At 39.1% G+C, this 13,852-nt stretch overlaps 1 protein-coding gene across 1 annotated transcript in view; it reads left to right on the forward strand.

Annotated features, from left to right (window-relative positions):
- The first annotated feature begins 413 nt into the window (after positions 1–413).
- LOC108795983 (ephrin type-A receptor 3-like) overlaps positions 414–13,852 on the forward strand; it is a 187,364-nt gene continuing 173,925 nt past the window's right edge. The window contains exon 1 of the mRNA XM_018567347.1: positions 414–665. Within this exon, the coding sequence (XP_018422849.1) occupies positions 578–665 (88 nt within the window). The 5' untranslated portion in view covers positions 414–577. The remainder of the gene's footprint in view (positions 666–13,852) is intronic.

Below are 13,852 nucleotides of genomic sequence, written 5' to 3' on the forward strand. Positions count from 1 at the left end.
AGCACTATAGTATAGTCAGTTCTGCATGCACATAGCAATGCTATTGTAAAACCACAGTTCTGCACTCACACATCAGTGCTATAAGCATACTGCAGCTTTCAAATCACCCCACACATCTCAGTCATCCCACACACGCTGCATGATGATAAAGCAATGCGAAATGTACAAGTAACCATACTTCAAATGGCAATCTAATTGTACACTTCCATAGCATGTGGTAGCCATCTGCTGGCAAGTCGTGTAAAGCCAGGTAATCTGGTTCAGCTCCAGATATTGTATATAGCAATTAGTAGAGTTTTTCTTGTAACAAGGCACCATATACAAGCTCCATTGAAGGTTTCTTCAAGCAGGCACCCTCTCTGCTCAGCTGTAAAACCCAAGCAGCCTTTATACAATAGGAGAATAAGACACAGGGAGGGGTTATGGGAACAGAATTCCCATCCAAGCTGTGCGCTTTGAAGCCTGCCCTCCTTACTGCTCTGTATCTCATGCCTCCTCCCTCATGCTCTCTCTCTCTCTCTTCAGCTTGCTCTCTCTATAGCTCTGTAACTTTGCTTGTTGTACACATAGCCTCGATATGTCTTTCTGGTGGATTTATCCTGCCCTGCTCACTTTCTGCACCCTGTTTTATTGCCAGGCTCTGAGGACATACCCATCCAATGAAGGTAGGGGAGCTCTAACACACCTTATCTTCCTGGGTACCAGTTTGAGGATGTAAGAAAGATTTCAAGCTGTCACACCTGTATTCACTCCATCCATGTCTCTGTCATCTATCTATCTATCTATCTATCTATCTATCTATCTATCTATCTATCTATCATTCGTTTATCTATCCTTTGAAACTTTCTCTGCTACAATGTATATTGTCCATAATGTTTATTAAACTGTGTAATTCAGAATGATAAAAGTATAGATAGTTTACTATGGAAAGTATAACAGGATTGTGCTGCTGATGTTGCTGATGCTAAATACTCCATAACCATGTGTATCCTGAACAGGGCTACAGTAGAACTGTAAGCAGCACGTGTACTGTGCACATTATCTCAGAAATGAATTTGGTAAAGTTGTAACATTTTTTTTTCCGATAAAGGGATGCAAGGATGAGTTGGCAGTCTATGTGCCATATGTGCTTCTCCTGCAATCCCAATAAATTAAATATGTCATGAATGATCTTACCTATCATAAAATACGGATGTCAAGGTGTACGTTTTAGAACTATAGTTTGATGCAGCAGGGTGTTAAGCGGTATAGTAGGTGATCCCAATAGGGTATGCTCCCAAACATGCCCCCTAGTATTAGCCCGTGTCATTTATTTGTATACATAGCTATATCTTGTGTAGTGACTTGGGATGAGGAGAGGCATTGCCAGTCAATGTGTATTAGAATTACATGGAGGCTCTGTGTCTTCACATCGGTGTGTTTCGTGCTGTCATGATTGAATCAAGCTGGGGGGATAAGAGTCCTGTTAATGTAGTTGCGCATCATTTTTACTAATAATAGGGCATTTTATCCAGATAACTGCATACATATGGTACATGTCATTCAACTGCCTACATTACTTCTGTATTACAAGCATTAATGCTGAGATTACTCACAATAGTTGAATGCATATTACTATTCTGTGTCCAGTTCTATGTATTTGTTCTGTATCACACATGCATAGGTGAATTTACCTTGAACATTCTAGAGTTTATTTTATAACAAAAATGCAAAGAGCGTACCAGATTCATAATCTATACCAGATTCACTATATTTATCAATTCATCAGTTTGGAGCAGTAAGAGCAATAAACAAAAATGCTGGTGGGTTGCTTTGGGTTACAACACTTCCCAATAAGATGCCATCGATGTGGATATGGAGGGAGGTTTTTAGAGCCTGCTTGCTTAATGTATTATTGATATGCACTGTGAATGTGGCTGCCTGTAAACACAAGCAGAAGACTCATATCAGAGGGAATTAGGGCATTGCCAGCCTACTGCTGCTTATCTAAGAGGCAATTAAACTGTCTGTGAAAGGGTCCGGGAAGCAGCCAGTGTCTTTGTGTCTTGTGGACCAGTTAAGCAATTAGAGAGATGCTCAGTGTGAATCTTAACTTACGCAATCCCACACCATGTGCTGAATGCTTACAGTATTGTCCCAGTGAGAGTTCCTGTAGAGATAAAGTCCAGCGGTTGATGATGGTATACCATACAAAGGAATTTAAACTTTTCAAAAATATGCTTCGACTGTAATTCTTAAACTTTGAGATGAATCAGTCTGTGCCAATTCCCAACCCACTGGGGGTTATTTACTATAAGCAGCGGAGGCTGTTCACTTAGCAAAGTGAATGTTTATTGAGCTTAGTAAATAAGATGAAGCACTGCTCACATCAATCATGTGCTGGCAAAAATCCACATTTTAAAAATTTTCCTTGCATGTGTTTGGGTATTTAAAGTGAGCACAGGTTCACTTTATTTGCTATTATTCACTTTGTGAAGTGAACATTCACTTTGCTAAGTGAACTGCCTCTACTGTTTTAGCAAATAAACTCCTTTGTCTCATTATAACCCATGGCTATGATTTTTAAAAAATCCTCCTTTCTCTTCATGAGAACCAAGGTGATCTACATGAAATTTCACCCTCACTGGTCTAGTGACCTTTGAAAACCAGAATCTATTTCCTTTCATTGTATCCTTAATACATATGGAAATAAAGAGAGATAACTACTGCAACTAATATATGAATATATGGACAGTCCTATTACCCTCTATCGCTGCTCTATACTTTCTAATTTATGTTGTACATTAAATAATGGTCATAAGGTACTCCGGAAGGGCTCATCACATTTACCGATGAATAAATGTGTGGAGACACTTGTCATAATTCAATAAAACATCTGTTTACAGCATATTAAAGGCCTCCGGCATACAGTTTTGGTGTTGCTCCAGCTACATTGCTATATAACCTGATACTGCCTCATCTGGAGGCTAATTGATGCTGTTTTGTCTATTAAACTAGGAAATTCCCTTTTATATAATATAAGAATAAACAAGCATCATAAGTGTGTGAAGCTAAAAGAACAATATCATGCAAGTCAATGGCAAAGTAATGGTTATTAGTGGCAGTGTCTCTTGTAGCTGCCAGATTGTAATCTCTCCATCGAATTTCCTGTAACCTCAGGACATGTTCAGCAAAACAGTGATACAAACATTGATGCAAATACTGTGCAGATCCCCTCTGATACATCCACAGTAACATAACAAGTACAAAATTTAAGCTAAACATGTCAAATAAGTATAAAACGTAACCTCTTAAAATAGGTTTTATGATATGACACGCCACAATTACAGTACTGAAGCCTATAGAACCTTACTCACATTTACTTCCACATAACCCTCACTGCTCTAGTATATGTGTGTGACATATACGCATTAGTAGTTTCTGTTGAAAAAATAAAGAAATATCAATCTATTTAAAAGCAGAGACGGGATGTATCCACTAATGAAAAACATGCATTTCACTACAGCAAACAATATACTGTATAAATATAAGGACACAAGGCATATAATGTATGTATTTCAAGAGGATTTATTACTCTGAGTAAGAAAACTACCTATTTATTGACATGAATAAAAAAAGAATTCTGCTCCCAAGCTGCCTCATGTGATCTAAAGCCTAGGCAAAAAATCACATGGTCACTGAATACCAGGAGCTTTGCGGGCATTTCATTAAAGACTGCAGAAAGTCTATTGTTTTCAGTTAGACAGAACCTACCTGGACTTGCAGGGAGATATGCATATCAGCAAGACATAAACATGTGAAGCAATGTGCAGCAAAGAATATGTAGTGAGCAAATATGGCTGCCCCTAGGTAAACTATATGAGGTAACATGGCTTTTAATGGGATTCTGTCACCATAAGGCCATTTACAGAAAAAGACCTGCACTGTAAAAGGAGAGGCACTTCTTAAAACGCTGCAGGTATTTGACAGATCAGATAGGTGAAATGCCTGCTCTACCTGCTGCACACAATGGTTACTTCCACCACCTCATACCTCCAGATGTTCAAGCTGGCGCATGTGGCAGGAAGAGCGGAACATCACACACCAACAAGTGAAGAATACCTGCAGTGGCTGGAGAGTAGTGAATCCGTGATGCTTGAATCACCAATAAGGTAAGTACAGTGCCTCTTCTTTTATAGGGCTAGTCTTTTTCATAAGTGACCCTGTGATAGCAGAGTCACTATAATCCCATGGAAGATTATTCAGTTGATCTCTCTCTCAAGTACAAGATCTAAAAATTCCTGCGATTTTCTTTAACACAATTATTTTCCTTTGTTTTTTAACACATAAAGCTCAACCTTCTGATATTTGTTAGCAGGACTCTTAAATAGTGTGTGGTATATTATGTTGAATTCAGGTTTTTTGAATAATTTGACCATAATAACTAAAGATCAGCATATAAAAATAAATCTCTGAACTGCTAATGGTTTCCAGCAAACAACAGAACTGTGCTACAATCAGAAAACACTTTATTTTTCTGGGTTTGATATAATTTCCTGTAGCCAGATATAGGAGGCTTCTCGTATGTGCTTCTGGTGGGCCTGCTGCATTTTTTAATAGGATTCTTTGCCATGGTTGGCAAGTGTATGCCAGTGTATGCCTGAACTAGTAAATACATTGGCCTACATTTTCTTAGGCTCTGGGATTTAGATATTGAGGAGCAAAGTGCAGGCAATGAAAGTAACTAATTAAAATGACACCTTCAGTAGCTGGTCTGTGTCTTCCACTCAGTTCATTCTCAGGTCACCCAAGACTTCTTTTTCTAAGAAGCAGGAGACCTGATCTGTAGCAGACTTGGCCACCCACATTGATGGTCAGGGACCACTTCTGACTTCACTTGAGAAACACTGGGGGCAATCATTTGGTGGTGTTTTTCATGCACCATTGTAGCCCCTTAAGACTAGGTTCACACCTCGGTAACCCCTAACCGTGCGGCAATCGTGCACAAACCGCACAGATTGCCTGGTGGTCACGGAATCGCCCACCACAGCCGATTGCGCTGGAAGTGCCATTATTTTCTAATGGCACCCCAGTCGTGCCGGGTGGATCACGCAGTTTCCCGCCGCGATTAAACATGTGTGTCGCAAAAATAGGTACCTTTTTTAGCGATTGTCGTGCGTATGTAACCCCATTGAAATCAATGGGGCCGAGCGGCAACCACTGTGTGCACTAGCACGCGATTGCGCTGTCCCAGGACACGTGTCCCGGGTGTCACTCAGGTCTGAACCTAGCCTAATTATTTTATTCTTCCAGGTCACTGGATATCTGAGCATATAGGTACATGCATCTTAATACTTCACGTCGTTCTAAATGAGACAAGGGGCATCAAATGGTGGTACCCACATGCTTGGCCTGTTAGTTCTTGATGATGTCAGCTTGATGCTGGCAGTTTTAAGCACAAAGTTTTCAGCTCCCAGAACATTTGTAAATCCTGCAGCACCTTTAACTGCAAAGTGTCCTTATGTCTAAACTAAAGTACCCTCTAACTCTTAAAACTCCTGTTGATTGGCAGAGAGAGTACAGAGATTACCTAATCAGTGAGATGATGCTACTTCAGTATTCAATTACAGTCTTGGCCTGACTGTAATGTTTGACTGCTGTGGAGAAAAGCAAATGACATGCATAATAAAACCAAGAAATAGAAAAAAAAGTGAATTTATAATATTGCTACAAAGAGCAAATATACAGTATTTACTGTCTATAGCAACAAATCAGCTTTAATTCTGCACTGGAAGACTATGGAACGCCATGCCATGTCTTGCCATGTGCCAAACCTCTGCTCATCTTTACAGTATTCATTGCCTAGTTGCCTAATCATTTCAGCACTAGGGGAGCTGTTCTATACTGTAAGCATGCCTTAGTCACAGCCTTATTCAGTATGATTTTTCAACTGTCTCATATTATTTCTTAAATTGCGCTGAAGTGCTGGCCATAGAGTGAAAATCCGCACCCCAGGGTGTGATAAGGAATGCTTTGCTTTGTCTGAGAATCTCCAGCCTTCTGATCCACCCACAGTGAGAGCTACTTCACTCCAATCAGGGACATCCATGCTCCCAGTTGAATTGAGAACAGTACTTGTGGTTTTAAAATGTGCAGACGGTGACTACAACTGAATCATATAATCTATTGAAGGCAGTATTATCCACACCAGTCCTTAGGGACCTCTAACAGGAATATGTGATTAAAAATAGGGGGAAGTGAAGGTACAAATAAATACCATTAGTCTATGTTTAACACCATGGGCAAAACTCAATTGAACATAAGCAGAGGGCTTGGGTCACTCAAATAAAAGCCAGGTCAGAAATGATCCAAGGAATCAAGGAGTGATGGACTGCGACAATGCCAGTTGCTGTGGGTACCAAAATACCCCAATTCATTAAAAAAAAATATGGACTGACTATGCAAATGAAATTATCATTTTACAAGGAGAGTTTGTACATCTTGGTGAAACATAAATTCCCCCATGCCTTGAAGGTCATAGAATGTTCAATTTATTGAAGATTGTTGTTTGGTTGAGGTCCCTCTTCTACACTTGGTTGGGAATGTTAATGGAGTTTCAGTCCCTATATAGTTTCACAGCATTAATCAATTACTGTGAAACGGTTGGAGGAGAGGTGAGAGACAAGAGGCAGAAGAGCATTGGTACATAAGGTATATTAGTAAGTGGAATGGCTGTAGTGAGGTCCATTGTTACATTTTTAATACATGTGTTTAATTTTTACTCCATGTAAACATCCAATATGAAGGTTTATTTTTTCTTATGCTGAGTTACTGTCAGTTTTTACAGTGTTGATGTATATTGTTTATATTAAAGAAGAGGATTTTGAGATGTTGAGATGAACTGGTTGCTAGAAAATGTCCTAGCAATGTCCTGTATCATTGGGGCCTACTTATCACAGGACTATTTTTTACACTGGCCTTCTTTTACTTTAAAATTCACCTAGAGGAACATAAAGGAAAATAGAATTTCTCATGAGCCTGAATGAGTATTTGAAGTGAATACAGGCTAGTGCAAAACATTAATATATAACACTTCAACTTTCAAATCAGAACTTTAGTATCCAATATGAAGAGAGCCTAGGGGCTTTCTCTATACAACTGGTTACAGTACTTGTTTCTCCCTGCATGTTTTTTTTATTTTCCAATCCATATTTGTATAGCATTTACACATTATGCTGGACTCAACAGTCCGTGGCACAGTGGAAACTTCTTTATCAAGCAAACGCATGCTCTAAGGCCAGGGTGAACAGAAGCCATTTAATACACAGTACATTTATTGAGTTCTGAGTCAAAACTGGAGCTCCATGAGGATAGCCATACAGTGATGGTGTATGCAGCATGTATGCAAAAAATGTCCCTGACGGAAAATGGACCCAGGACATTGGTGATCTATTTTTTTTTTAATGCAGACATTGCTGAGTCACCTGTCCAGGAGGAGACTCGTTCCAAAGCACCCCATAATTTAGTCTCCTTATGCCTGAACCAGTCAATAGCCAATGCCATGTGATTAGTTGTATGACACAAGGTCTTGGAACCCTGTTTTGCCTTTGAGAAAAAGCAAAATGTCTTTTCCTATTGTTGTGGGCTTTACCTGCCAGATGAATTTAATGAAGTCTTATCTAAAAGATTGGTGTATATGTTGCGTTATGTGCACTGGAAGAGTCTGTAAATGATAGAGGTGTCTGGGTAATTCATTCATTTTTTATATATTACTTCTGCCAAAAGAGGGGCACACTAAAGTTTTCAAGCTGGCAATATCTTGTCTAAAGGTTTGCCATACACCTTACAATTATCGTATGATTTTTTTGGTCCCGTCATCGAACTGTCGTTCGATTTCCCATGACTGCCCCATCATGCACAGACCAGTGTGGATCTCAATTATCGTTTGTTAGCAATACTAACTGACTGAATTGCTTCATAAACAGTGGCTATGATGGGAAACTGTATATTCTTAGGTATTGTTACTAGTATACAATAAGAAACACCAATTTTAAAATTGATGTCATTTTACATTGCCAAACTCAGCTTCTCATTGATATGCCCGATGAGTTCAACCCGACTGTCCCCACAGATCACACTGAAAGTCAGCTTTGTGTTTTTCTTGTGACCATGTGTCATGTCATCTTAAACACCAGCTTACACCTGAAAGACATATTTATTTTATGGACAGGACTATCCCCTGTGGGAAACATATTTCTCATATCTCATCCTCTGCAGAAGTGTGGGCACCAGCTGCTTCTAGGAAACGCGTCCTTGGTGTATGAACAGGAGGGTGGATGTGAGGAGGGAAGCAGATGTACTGCGGTTTCCCATAGGGTTACTCACCCTGTTGGTGGTCTATATTTTATCTGTCCTGCTTACAAGATACGCAATAAAGCGGCATGACAAGTCGTCTGTTTCAGAGCCTTCTATAAAGTGGTGCACATATTCTGATATATTTTGTCAGCCTTGTGGGTCATCTTTGTGATGTGATATTGGACGACCACGCTGTAAGGATCTAGATTTTCTAATAAGACAAAAAGCACAATGCAATATGTAGTAAGCCAAACAACCAATCAGAAATTATTTCACTGTTGTAAAATCGAAAGCAAAGTGAATTTGGACTGGTTGTCATACTACAAGTAAAACATTACATTGCTCCTTACACTTACATATTAAAGGGTAATTAATAGAAAAATAGAAAACTGCTGTTTGGCTAAGGCTTTTTGGGTAGCAACATTAAGCTCCCCACCTACCATACCCCTCCCCCCATGAAGCTGTCTCTTACATTACAGAGGTTGGACTACTGGATTTTTATAAACAGGTACAATTTAGACTATTGGATTCTATAGTCCTGCAGAAAAGTCAGGTTTTTACCAGCAGGTGTAGTGGCAAGAGAAATCTGTAATTGTAGCTCTCCGACTAGAGAAAACCAAGTAGTTGTAAGATGGTGAGCAACAGGGGGGTTTCTATGTGAATACAAGGTAAGTACCCACCTAAACAGGACATTTCCAGGTTTATTGTTCTTGTGCATACCAATAGAGCAGATGGCATCTCCCTACCTAAAAACTGCACCAAATGGCTAAATTCAGATGTGTATAAGGGCAGCTCCTGGACTGCTAGAATGCTTAGGTTCAGCTCAAAGCAACGATTGCATTCCAGAGCTACATTGCACTCAAATAGGATGAATAGCTGAATACCAACTAAGGAGATTGCTTTGGGTAGGAAACCGCTGCCAGTCTGCATTGTCCTAAAAGTTGGTGATTTCCAACTCTTTTTCCGTGAATGGAAAACGCCTAAGATATCAAATAAAGGCAATGCAAATGCATGTTATCTATCTATAGACACTGGAAAATCTGTTCTATCACAGTTGTGTATAATACTCCGAAAACTATATCTGAGACAGCTAGATTTCCATTACATGATGAGTGTCTAGCAACCTCACCCTGTTTTTAACCGACGAGACAAATTAGTATCCACGTGTGACTAATTGCAGAGCCCTTGGTCCTTATGGGACGTGTGTACCGATTATAAAAAGCACACTGATTTCAGTTGTTATTATCGCTGGATAAAATAGAAACTCTCAGAACGTATAGACTCTTGTTTACTATTAGTACATTATAAAGTTATGTACTATTCTTGAATTCCATTGTGATCAGTTTGACTCCATTACAAGACTGTAGTTTCCGACTATGAGTCATGTCGTAGCTGAGGAAACATCAGCACATGGGATTGGCACATCCCCGGTGAGAGGGATTTTCCAATAAGTGTATACTATACTGTACATCGTCATGCAAGCAGTGACGGTGACTATGAAAACCTCTTTAAAGGGAATGTATAGTCTTTTCAATTACACTCTTCAATATACCTGTAAAATAATTCTGCTTGGTGCAAATCATGTTATCAGTGTTTGATGTTTGACAAACCTTGTTTATATCCTGCTTTGTATAGCTTGACAATTGATGTGTTTTACTGCACTTGTATGCAATACAAGTCTATGGGGTTGATTTACTAACCTTATAAACACACCATGAACATGTATACACCTCTGTAGTGTGTTCCCTCCCAGCATGATCTATGGGTGGAATCTAAACACCTTTGTAGTGTGTACACACCCAGCAGGTGTGTTGTGCAAAGCCAAGCATGAATTGCAAGGTGATGTTGTGTAAATTAGCTCTACATTCTGTTGCTTGCGTTGATGAATGCAGGAATGTAAATGCATGAGCTAACCATTTTTGTCTAAACTGTGAAGCAGCATTATATATGCATCATGTGCATGATTTTTCCATATATGGCATTAGTGGAAATATGCTTTTAGAGACTTTTTGGTTGATAAATACGTTTTACTGTGTGAAAATCACACGCACCTAGTGCGTGCGTGTGTTTAGGTTAGTAAATCACCCCCTATGAGTCAGTTGACCCACTGAAAATAATGAGCTCCTTGTCTAGCTGATATCTCATCTCAATGGTTGTTAAGAAGCAAGGCAGAATGACTGGAAAGTGAGTGTTTGTTCCCCCTAGTAGCTAATGTGCAAATTACATGTAATAATACAAATATAATAATAATAATAGTAATAAAATAAGATAGTAATAAAAAAATATAGATAAGAAACTTGCAACTTGTGAAAGTCACATAGCAATTACTTTATAGTAAACATTGCAATAACAACATAAATAATTTGCTCAACTTAAATCATTTGCTTTTCCTTTAAGCTAATAATTCTTGCAGGTAATTTGGAAAATGCGTCTAATTTATATAAAGTATTTATATGAGTTTTAGTCAATGATGCTGCTCTACTGTAACAATGTTTTTATTTTGTGTCATCTCAACAGTGCTTCTGACCGTTAAATATGCTCAATCTGAACTTAAAATGGCCACTTAACCCCATTATGACATTGTAAGTAATTGTAATGGCCAAGCCCTTGTTAGAGAACCTGCATAGAGGTGTGAGTCTGTGTTGTTGGTTTTTAACAATGACACCTGCACCATCGCATAGCAGAGTAAGTGTGATAGAGTAAAGAAAGCCTCAGCCCTATGACCCAATAAATGTTTCAGGTGTATAATGTTGTATAAGCTGCACTGTCAATAGTAGAATGGAGCAAGTGGGCACAGGTACTATATTTTTTGGGGGTGTCAGGTACTGTTCAACAGTACAAATTTGCTATACTCCCATACCAAGATAGTAATAAAAAAATATAGATAAGAAACTTGCAACTTGTGAAAGTCACATAGCAATTACTTTATAGTAAACATTGCAATAACAACATAAATAATTTGCTCAACTTAAATCATTTGCTTTTCCTTTAAGCTAATAATTCTTGCAGGTAATTTGGAAAATGCGTCTAATTTATATAAAGTATTTATATGAGTTTTAGTCAATGATGCTGCTCTACTGTAACAATGTTTTTATTTTGTGTCATCTCAACAGTGCTTCTGACCGTTAAATATGCTCAATCTGAACTTAAAATGGCCACTTAACCCCATTATGACATTGTAAGTAATTGTAATGGCCAAGCCCTTGTTAGAGAACCTGCATAGAGGTGTGAGTCTGTGTTGTTGGTTTTTAACAATGACACCTGCACCATCGCATAGCAGAGTAAGTGTGATAGAGTAAAGAAAGCCTCAGCCCTATGACCCAATAAATGTTTCAGGTGTATAATGTTGTATAAGCTGCACTGTCAATAGTAGAATGGAGCAAGTGGGCACAGGTACTATATTTTTTGGGGGTGTCAGGTACTGTTCAACAGTACAAATTTGCTATACTCCCATACCACAAAAGTAATCAAACGTATTATTTATTGGTTGTTTTTAGTGTTTTCCTCAACAACTCATTTTAAAACATCCTGTTTTTTTGCCATTTTTCTTTATACATGGAAGGATTACATAAGGTAGAAAATCGTAGTATTTTAAAACCAGAACACAGAGACTGAAAATGAAATTAAAAAGACCAGTAATAATATAAGAAAATGTTACTTTATTTCTAATGACCTTCTCCCTTCCCCCACATGAGAGTATTCAGACCTGGCAATAAGCCTCTAAGGCCCAATCACTGCATGCTAAAAGTCAGGGGAGATGCCACATGCGTCCCTTATACATGGCCCTTGTAACAATAGTTTGGCCAGACAATAACATATAAAGTAAATCTGCAGCAGGGCGGCAAACAGAAATAAAATGCTTTTTTGTTTGGTAGTGAAAGAGTGATATTGTTCTCCCTCTTTGACTTAAACGGCTGAGCTCACAATGACGTGAAATGGAAACATGTCCAGGGACACGGGACTTCCAGTCTGAGGGGAATAACCAGCAGAGTAGGCCTGTGCGCACATTGGAAACAATTAACATCTTCATTACCGGAAAAATATGTTTGCTTACCTGAAATAATGAGACATATTCTTGTTTACATCATGAAGAGACAGAAAAAACTCATCTTATGCCAGTATACCCTTAGAGGCTTTGTATTAAGTAGCTGTTTTGCTAAAGGATCACCAAAATAGCAAACCTTTCCTGGCATCAACACACATTTGAGTTAAAGGATCCATACACCCAAAAGCAATTTGAGTTTTAGGTGGACCTGACTTTCTGGGATGAGTCAGTCTTTGAGTCCAAGTCCAAGAGTGAGACATTCGTGCCATAACTGCTAACTGTTCTTATACACCTTGTAGTTTTGGGTGTTCCTTCCCAACTTCCAGTATGTCCTGTTTCATTCTCCATTATAGAAAATAAATGTAAAAAATCCAACAGGAAGAGTTGGCCCCATTATAATGGTCATACTAGATGCTTAGACCCAGTAAACTTAAGAGCTTGTATCTCATCAATAGGATTCTCAAGAGATATATGAAATAAGCAAGTGTTATTAACCTATGCTAGAGAGATACATGTTTTACCCATCATCATTATTAAAAAAGTGCTTTCATTTAGGATTATTTTCACATTTTCAAAATCTGTTAAGCCAGATTGGGACTAATAAAACAAGAAAACTCTGTTTAATAATAGTGAAGCTAAGGATATATGTCTGCAGGCTGGGAAAATGGAAATATAGAGCTGCTCTCTAATGTATGGCTCTTCTTTTCCTATGAGCTTCATATATCATGACAATTTGGCCTCCATTTTAAAGTATTGGCAACAAGCAGGGGGGTCACAAATGGGGCTATCTGTACCCTTTGTGCGCAAGGAAACCAAAAAAGGGGGGGGGGGCACTGCATGCAACGAACAGTATTGAGGTGCCGCACGTTGTGGCGCAGTCAAGTGCATTGTGGCTGAGAGGTTTGCGTAGTCATGCCAATTAATGGCAATGCAACACACCTGCTGCACTGGAACGCACGGTAGCTGTGTTGCGTGTTACCATGTGTTAAGCACACAGAAGCCTGCAATTAGTGAACAGCATTAGTGTGAATGGGCCCTAAAATGAAGCAAAAGATAAGGTTGTGATGTCAACTATTAGCCTAATAAATCCACTACATAATGGAGATGAACAAAGGAAGACCAGCCTTTGTGATAACTATTGGTGCTCCCATATATACAGTGTAGAGAAAAGCGTAGATATGTAGGGACAGGACGTGTGTTCTTGGCAGGATTACCAGGTAAAAATAAAGGAAAAAAATCCTGAAAAAAAGAAAACAAATCCAGCCACTATGGGGTCTATTCACGAAGCTGCCAAAGGATCTGGCCATAGCTTCGGCCGATCCTTCGGCTAGCTTCGGCCCCAGGACCCCTTCGGTTCAGTAGAACCGAAGGGGTGCTGTACGGGCTATTCACAATAGCCCGTACAGCTCCCGATCATGGCTGAGCGGCTCAGTCAAGCTGAACGCATATGCATCGGCTCGGCTGAGCCGTGCT

Source organism: Nanorana parkeri, unplaced genomic scaffold (genome assembly GCF_000935625.1).
Source record: "Nanorana parkeri isolate BGI_ZX_2015 unplaced genomic scaffold, ASM93562v1 scaffold1033, whole genome shotgun sequence".
Taxonomy (NCBI): domain Eukaryota; kingdom Metazoa; phylum Chordata; class Amphibia; order Anura; family Dicroglossidae; genus Nanorana; species Nanorana parkeri.